Source organism: Trachypithecus francoisi, unplaced genomic scaffold (genome assembly GCF_009764315.1).
Source record: "Trachypithecus francoisi isolate TF-2019V2 unplaced genomic scaffold, Tfra_2.0 Lachesis_group3, whole genome shotgun sequence".
NCBI lineage: Eukaryota > Metazoa > Chordata > Mammalia > Primates > Cercopithecidae > Trachypithecus > Trachypithecus francoisi.
The window spans coordinates 76,831,011-76,840,758 of NW_022681468.1; the positions used below are offsets into that span (position 1 = coordinate 76,831,011).

A 9,748-nucleotide genomic window follows, 5' to 3' on the forward strand; every position below is an offset into this window, starting at 1 on the left:
ACTTGTAACAATAATTAACTCCTATTGGTGCCTATATCATACAACAACTTGAAAGCATCAAGTGATTTTTAAATGACACTTGCATTGTGAAAAGTGGACTGAAGAACGTATTTACTGAAATTGCTTAAATATCAAGGGCAAACTGGTTGGCAGATGATACAACAGATGTTAATTCCAGTCCTCTCTTCTCCTTTCCAACCCAGAATTTTCACAGCAATTGGAGGTCTGAGGGTGCTGTAGTTCTATCAGTAGTTATACCCTGTCTCTAGTGTTAAGCATGAATTATTTCTTATAATAGAAGTAGCTCTTTTAGTAAGAATTTTAAGAGAATGAACATTTATTCAAATATATATTGGAAATAATTTTTCTTTGGGGGGTTTGTGAGGATCCCACACATTTTGACACTGCTCAATATATTGGCTTAAGTATAAAATATTGGCACTTTAAATGGCATTCTCAGGTTAAGTCTAAAAACAGTCTCTTTGCTTATACAAACATCTTTAAAAGAGGGTAATTAGTGACCAGTGGTTAAGAAGACCTCTGTCTTGAGAGGTTATGCCTAAGCCTCTTGAAGATTCTCCATGTAAACAAGTCGGATGGCATCACTCATTATCCCTTCTTTGTTTACTTGGAAAAAGGTTCAAACTATTTAATGAGAGGATTACACCTACTTCGACTCTATTGAAAAAGATTAATTGATATTTTCCTGTTGGAGGTTTCACCACTTGCATTTGGCTTCCATTCGCCTATTGTTATTGATGCTGTGATCAACAGAGCAAAGTTCTTAAAAGTTATCCAAATTTCACAGCTCAGCATTATTCAAACTAATTATGTTTTTTCCTTGACTCATAGATGTTGACTTCCAAGGACTGTTAACTTGTTGTTCAAAGAGACTATGTTTTAAACTTTACTTGTCTGAACAGAAAATTTTGTGACTAGAATCTGGATATTTTGGAAAATTTTGCTCACTATATTATAGATAAAGTAGAGCACCTACTCAAAATGGAATGTTAAAACATAGAGCCAAATTCCCATGAAAACCTAAAAATAATGTCTTTTTCCATCCTAATATATTTAAAAGATTTTGAAACATAATTTCATATCTTACCATCTTCATGGGAACACAATATAAAAAACAAGACCCCCACCATTTTGAGATACAATTCTGTGATAGAAATCTTTACAAATTTTTCCCCCAAAAATGTGTGTATTATGGACATATGGCTGCATATTTGGATAACACCATTTGCATTTTTCAAACTTGCATTTTTTTAAGCACTAGCTTGGCTTTTGCTGTCAGAATGGCAAACTGCTAGTGTATTCATCTAAAATTCCTAGTTTAACTCTTTGTCACTTTAACATTTTATGTAATGCTAATATGTTCACCTTTTCTTAAAAAAGTAACCTAATATGTTGGAGGCAGTAAAATAAGAAAGACTTTTCAAACCATAAAGTTTAATAATAGGAGGAGTCACATCATAGTGTGAAAAAAAAAGGATAGTGTCAAAATCTGATCTTAGAAAAAAATGCTTTTGAAAATTACTGGGAGAAAAAAATAGCGTGTTAAAATGATTTTACTTCAGATTAATTCCCTGGAAGGATTTGTGATTTTTATAGTTTTCTAGGGTTATTTTGTAAAAGCAGTTTTAGTTCCTGAACATTTAAACATAACAAACTGGAATATAGAACACTAAAAAAAAATGATGATGTGAAAATAAAGATAACAACAACCCTGACATTAGTAACTTATGGAGATTCTACTTTCAAGGGAAACGAAACTTCATTTGCTGCATGCTTTCTAACACACAGCCTTACATTGCTTTATGATACATTTTCTCTGTTCAAAATGAGGCATATGAACACATGGCCTTGCTACAGCATTTTAAGACATGCTTATTCCAATACCCTTCACTCCCCAAACAAGCAATCTTATTTAAGGGAATCAAGTACCCGCTTACGGTTGAATAATTTTCCCGTCTTACATAATTTATATATATCAAAATGTATGTTATATAAAGAACATATTTTGACTTATAAATTAAATTTCAAGTAAACTATACCTTTGAATTGACATTACCAATATATTTTTTTATTTTTCAGATAACCACCCTGAAGGTCCATGCTTCTTTTTCTATATATGTTAAAATATGCACTATTTTAAATTTTGCAATATTGTGCATATATTTGGACATATTGCAGACATATTTGGACATATTGTGGACATATTTGGAATATTTCAGTTTTTCTCTTAATTGACATACTATATGGCTACTTATATTCCCCAAGCCACTTCAATCTGCTTCTTTCAAATTATGTTTTTGCAATGTGTTTAACTAATTATTACTTATTTATTAGTTTCAGCAGAAGTATTTAATTAATTAGCATCTGATGCAAAGACAAAAGTAAATACGAACACATAAATTATGCTATTGAATAGATACAAATTTTATTGGTCCTAATCCTGGCAAATGCAGTTAACCTTATTGATTTAGTTGAGTACATTAAAATAACATAATAAAAAATATTTTACCTCAAGGCAATATAATATGACCACGATGTCAGCTATTTTAGCCTTCAAAATTTAAATACATAGTTTAACATCGAATGTATTGATCCTTTAAATAGTCGTTCTATAATAAATATGACATTATCACTTCAAGTCTGGGCAGTTGTGTTAGGTGATTAGAGAGTAGGGATGTAATCAGAGGAAGTACTTTGAAAGATAATCTTTCTTTATTCCTTTCCTTTGAAACACACAGAGGGAGGAACTATGGAATAGCAATAATTGCTGAACTGGCTGTTACATTATCTGTGCTAAATGATGAGGTACTTAACAAGTGATCATCTATCCCTTTAAATATAGAGGATGTCATATACATTCAATTGCCATGGCTGAGATCGTTCTTAGAGTTAATTTAAGAATTTTAAAGTATCTAAGAAAATATTTTTAAGAATTCTTTAGGAAATCGTTCGGCATATATGTTTTTATTATTCAATATATGGCATACAAAATACTAGGCACAAGTTAAAGAAAGCTGAGTTAGAGAAGATTCTAGCTCGCAGTCTGAAACTAAAGTACTTATTTTAAGATCATTAATGCAAATTGTTATCTATTCACATTTAATTTGAAAAAATATATTAAGGTCAAAACATGATTGTATAATTTACATAAGTTTCTAGTAGTTTAACCCCTCATGAGGTTTTCACCCCAGTTTTAACACTGTTGTAAAGGAATATAAAACCATAAGCCATTATTGGAAGATGATAAAATATGATCATATTTTAATAATTGATTTTAAAACCAAACATACTTAATTCAGTTATTAAAAGGCATAACTTAAACACAAGGAACACAAGACTTAAACAAAACAGAAGACAGCTGTCCAGAAATTATCAATTACTAAAGCACACAGATTGTGATTAAATTTTAATGTGGCTCTTAAGTGACGATTTTGCTTATCAGAGAGAAAGAATCACAGAGAAAATATTGTTATTGATTTCATCATTTTAGATGTAACTGATCCTTTAAGTAATTTTTCTTGCTTTCAGTACTACTTTTTAAAGTGACCACTTATATTGGGCAAATCATTAGAGGGTATATTCATTTAAAATTCTAAGCCAAATGCATAAATTGCTCTCCAGTGCACTGAAAGTCACGTCTGTTGAAAATAAAACACAACATTCAATCTATTGAATACAAACAAAACACAACTGTAGAATAGCTGGGCAGTCAAATCTTGTAAATTAAATGGCATTGAAAATGATATTTTAATTTTTTTCAGGGAACCCAGTCTTTGAAATTAAAATATGTTGATTACCTTTTATGTAACGAAAGTAACAGTAAGATGAATGGATCCACTCCTAGGTTAAGGACTAGGAGTAGGAATAGGTTACAACTTTTTTCTTTCTTTCTTTCTTTTTTTTTACAAATAGAATGCTACCTATGTTGGCTCTCTGGATAAAGATCCATATAGTATCATTTTGTCAATCAAATTAATTATTTAAAATGATAAATAATTATGCTTATTCTTTATTTCCCAGCAGACCATAATTATTTAACAATGTATGAGATTGTTAATGTCAAAAACTTTAGTTTGGCTCCCTGGATATGTGTCTATGATGAGTATCTAAACATTAATTATAAATTTAAGAAATGTGTGTACATGTAGTTATATAATTATATGTATTTACTCATTAATTCAGCAAATGTATATTGAGTCTCAGCTAAATGGCAGACTTTAAGCCAGGTACCAGTGTATGCATACATATTGGTAAGTTCTCATAATAAATAAGCATATATGGACTTGCATGGAAGACATAATATTGACTTAACTTTTTATTTAAAGTATATTGACAATAAGTTTATTTGTCAATGTAAAGTTAACTAAAAGCCTTATATAATGCAATATCTCCTTAAAAGATTGTAAGTTTTTCTATTTTTAGAAATGTAGGACATACTTTTAAACCAAATGAGTTTTAGCATGGCAAAAATATATGGTCTAAATTTTCATGACTACCCAGCTCCTGTATTTTAAAAACTTACTCACAATTTATTACTCTGTTTACCCTGTAGCTCTGCAAAATATTCTGAATTGATTAAATTAGCGTTGGTCTAATTGGCCACTGGCAACACAGAAGAAAAAAGTAGCTAAAATTGTTTCTATGTGTCCCAAACATCGGGTCTAGAGAGATATAGATACAGATATAGAGATGAGATAATTGTTTGAAATTTTCACTTTTCAACCGACTTTTCAACAGCTAGCCCAACTATTAGTTGCATATTCTTATTTGTGCACTCAATTAATAGAGGTCTAAGAAATCATACAATCTTGATGGGCACACACAGAGTTAAAAGAATCAATCTCCTAAGAAGCAGTATATGTATTAATTTATCACTGTATTTAGCATTTTCTTAGTATTTTGCAATCATTAAGTTTAAAAATTTACTGACGATTAAGCGAATTCTTAATTCCAAACAAATCATTTTAGTTATTGATAACTTATACAGATCAAGTCACAGAAAACATTGGGATAATCCAACACAGACCATGATCCAAGTGTGATTTCTTGGTTATGTTGTTTGTGATTTTTTGGTTAAGAGGGGGAGGGAAATTGATGTGAAAAATCATTTTAATAATATCTTCAATTTTGAAAAAAAAGGCAATCTGGTATAAATTTTATCAGAACAAAATTCTTGGTTAATGTTCTGTCACTGACATAAATAATTGCTCTCAGAAATATTAGGTAATTTGAATTTTTAGTACATATAGTAATGAAGCATGTGCCTTCATTTGGTCTTGCATAGAAAAAAATTGTTCGTCTGAACTTTGTAACTTCTAATCTTAAATTTTTTTATGCTACAAATGTTTAATTTGTTCAGTTAGGGATGACATTTATCACTTAGATCAAGATTCTTCTAAACATTTTAAACTTCAAAAATATCATTACACATATTTTGAAAATCTAAATTCTATTTGCTAAAATCCTTGTATTAATTCAATCATCTTTAAAAATATCGGTGTATTGAAATAATAGAAAACTGTTAATCACGTACAGGACCAATTACGTTTCTGTTACTGAGAAAGGTCTGCAATGACCTCACGTATGACAGTGTCTTCCTTCAGTGAATCACTGTACTCTGTGATCACTGAATACACAACCTATCATTCCTAGGGGGTGGCACTTATGAACCAATTCATTCTTTTTTTTTTTTTTTTTTTTTTTTTTTTTTTTTTTTTTTTTTTTTTTAATTCTTCAGCTAAAAGAGCGGAAGAGGTGATTTATTTTAGGGTTGTTACACTCGGCCACAAACACAGAAATAGTCCAGAATGTCACAAGTCCAGGGCAGAGGACCAACATGGGCAGTTTTGTTTATGAGCAAGGTGGGTCTCAGAGGTGATCGGCGATCAGAGGGCGATGAAGTTCTAGATCCATTGAGACAAGCTCTAGACAGTAGCATGCAGTCCCACAACTTGTACCAGCATCCCCAGCGCCTGGCATTCCATGTTTCTGCTCCTGTGGCCTCCACGATGCAACAAGCTAGCGGTTTACTTGGACCTCTGCCTCATCTTTCTTCTTTTGCGCTTCAGCCTGCGCATTCGCTTCTTCCTCCACTTGGCTCTCATGGCGCAGAGGTTTCCAGAAAAATGGCGCTAAGGCCGAGAGCGAACCAATTCATTCTTTACAGCCTAGAAATACTCTACTACTACAATTACTTTTTTCATAACTGCTTACCTAATCAACTTTTGAAATAAGAACAACAAATTTCCATTTCTACAACTTTTCTATCATTCATCTCATCTCCTTACCTTACCAAATCACTATCGTACATGATTTACAATAAAAGTTTATGTTTCTGTATCACTTGTTAAACTCAGGATTGAAATTTCCCTTTTACCAAAATGTAGAAATATCTCATTCTCTTCTGCTTTACCCATGTTAGGCAGTCATTTCTACCATTATTTTAATAAAATGTTAGTCATTTTACCGTAGAAGTAATTTTTTAAAAAAATCACATACACACATTCTTTGTAGTAGTGATGAGACACACACAGAGAGAAATAGAAATAGATAATTTTTTGATGGTTAATTTAAATAAAGCACAAACACTGAGACAAACTATATCCTGTTAAAGAAAACCTTAATGGATTATAAGTCCTTGTCGTCCTTGAATTTAATGTTTCATTTAAAAGATGATGCTTCAAATTCCATCTCTTTGAGTGTACTATTGGTAGAAGCAAAAAGGAAGTATTGCTTTCTGTTTTCCAAACTACACAATCAGTTCAACCATGATGAGTCACATCACATGGTCCTCTTGAGCGTAAAGATGAAACTATGGAATTCAAAATGAAAAGAACTGCTTGGGGTAATATCATTAAACTTTTTTTCCCTCTCCAAGACACTGTATGTTTCCCTTGAGCTGGTTTCGTTATAGGTACTATAAAATTGAAGCCCATGTCATTTTGTGAGGCTTCATTATTAATAATGATAATTATAATCATGTGCAACACATTTGAAGCCCTTCTATATGTTACATGCTATACTGACACTAGTTCATTTTATCCGCAAAACTTAAAAGTTGTCCTATCGTGACTTCATTCCCATTGCTGGGAAGTAAATCATGTGCCTGCATCATCATGTGGCATTTCCAGTTTCAACGCTAAATGGCTAATTCCTAAGGACTGAAATTTAGAGAAGGAACAGAGCAGAAATATTAGTATGAACCTGGGAGTTAAGCGTATTTATGCAGGAATCTCTAAGGCACTACTAGTTCTATGACCTATAGCAACTCACTGAGCCTTCCTATGCCTCAACTACCTCATTTGAGAAACAGACAAAAATACCTTGCAGGGGCCAGGGGTGGTGGCTGATGCCTGTAATCCCAGCACTTTGGGAGGCCGGTGGATAAGGAGGTCAAGAGATCGAGACCATCCTGGCCAACATGATGAAACCCCGTCTCTACTAAAAATACAAAAATTAGCTGGGCATGGTGGCGCATGCCTGTAGTGTCAGCTACTTGGTAGGGTGAGGCAGGAGAATCACTTGAACTTGGGAGGAGGAGATTGCAGTGAACCAAGATCATACCACTGCACTCTAGCCTGGTGACAAAGTGAGACTTCATCTAAAAAGCAAACAAACAAGCTATATATATACTTGAAGGTTTCTGAGAGAATACAATGAGATAATGTCCTAAAAGCATTTAGCATTGTGTCTGTCATGGGTTAAGTATTGAATATACAAAACCTATTGTTAACATTAACAAAATATAATGGCACAAAATGGCGGAATTCCATGAAATTCTATTATGTTTTATCCTAATCCTTTTTATACTTATTAATCTTTTTGTTCATGGGGATTACCTGCCAGGAGGAATGAAACTGATAGCTTGAAAGGAAGTCAGATCCTACAGGGTGGCCCAGATCAAAACTGGAATACAATCAGATGCTAGAAAATTAACATATAGATATGTTGGAGTTTCCAAGTTGCCACTTTAGGTTGTAACACTTCCCCAGTGAGAGTAATGTAATTGTTCAGACAAGAGTTTTATTACATTTCCTTTTGTTTTTCTTCTGTTATTTTTTGTTTTTTCTTATTTGTACGTGGCACTATCCTCACTCTCAATGTGAAGACCTCCATTTGGAAAGTGGCTGGAGCTCCTTTCTACAGATCCTATTATGCATTTTAGATTTACATAAGTTTTCTTCTTTCTCTCTCCCAAGATCTATATTTGCAGATTATCTACAAATTATTTTAAGAGTTAATAATATAATTTTGCATGTCTTTCAGGAAGGATTGGAGTAGGCATAAGTGTATTTATTTTTACTAGGACCTTAATCTTTTTCTCTTTTTCTTATTATAAAGATTATTGCAAAACAGCAGATCTAAGCTTTAAATAGGATTTGAATACATCTTTGAAAGCTAATACTTTACATTGTGCTAAATGATAGTGCTCTTTAAAATTGACTGTGTTGCATTGTAAATAAGGCTAAAATGACAAAGAATCAAGAGTCTTAGGAATTGCAGAGTCTTGTTACATTAATCTCAGGTCAGATATGATTTTATGAGAGAGCATAACAGTTTAATGGGCATTTGTCCATTTAAATTAAATTATAACTTTCGAGACAGTAACTTGCAAACTTAAAACAGTCATATGATATTATGAATTTCATCTTATGCACATTAAGAGATCTTAAAGCAAGGAAACCAAAGATAGAAAATATTGGTTCACATTTCAAACCACAGTAAGTGTGAATATAGCCTCAATTTAATAAAAATGTATAATGCAACTTTCCTTGGGTTAAATGTCTTACAATTGCTCTTGGAATGGGCACTTGTTTTCCCATTATTGGCCATTTTAATTGACTTACACACTAGTTTTCTCATTTAAGATCACTTTATAGTATTGGGTGCTCTTCATCTGAGGGATATGTTCTACTCCTGCCTGGTCCAACAACACAACAATTTACATATTTCTGAACTTGATCTGAAAACTGATTTAAAAATCTATATAGAAAATCCAATTTTCCTGAAAATATATACACACAAGTATGCTCAGAGGTGGCTAAAATAAAATAAATTTCATTTTAGGAGACAGGAAGGAAGCCGAGACAAGAAAGTGAGGATTCTGAAATAAATGGGTACTTGCCCTGACCAGGATCGAAACCCACCTCTCCCAAGAGAATATTAGAAGAGGGCATGGAAGACAAGCATTGGAAAAGTAGAATGTTTGTGCTTTTCTTTCTAGTGGACTGCATTAAATATTCAACAATAGGGGGGATCAGTTTACATTACTCTTCTTGTTTCTCATGTATCGACTGACAGGTGCTGTAAACATACATAGACAAACACGGTCCTGTGCTTGCAGTGCTCCCCTGACCAAGGGAAGACAGGCTTTAATCTCCTAAACTGATCATACCGAGGCCTCAGCAGACACACTATGCTCGGAATGGAGAGAAAGCTTGTCTTTCAACTTTGATTCTCAAGAAAATCCATTCAAAGAGGTGGTTTCATTCCAGCAAAATGTTACTGAGGTAGAACAATCTTGTTTTGATTCTGGAGACTTGACTGAACGCCTCACTCGTGCTTTTGATATAATAGTAGTAGAACAAACTTCGTTTTCTGAGCACCTCACTTTACTCGTGGCAAACCACCAATCCGCATCTCTTATTTCGCTGAGGGTAGATTCACAGCAATCGGGGAGAAAGAACTGGCCTTGGCTTTGAGACCAGAACCAGTATTTAAAACATTT

At 32.9% G+C, this 9,748-nt stretch overlaps 1 protein-coding gene across 1 annotated transcript; it reads right to left on the reverse strand.

Annotated features, from left to right (window-relative positions):
* Positions 1 to 5,701: 5,701 nt before the first annotated feature.
* On the reverse strand, positions 5,702 to 6,169 carry LOC117069873 (60S ribosomal protein L41). The gene has a single exon (XM_033188364.1). The coding sequence runs from the start codon at positions 6,123 to 6,125 to the stop codon at positions 6,048 to 6,050; it is 78 nt and encodes a 25-aa protein (XP_033044255.1). The 5' UTR covers positions 6,126 to 6,169; the 3' UTR covers positions 5,702 to 6,047.
* Positions 6,170 to 9,748: the final 3,579 nt, after the last annotated feature.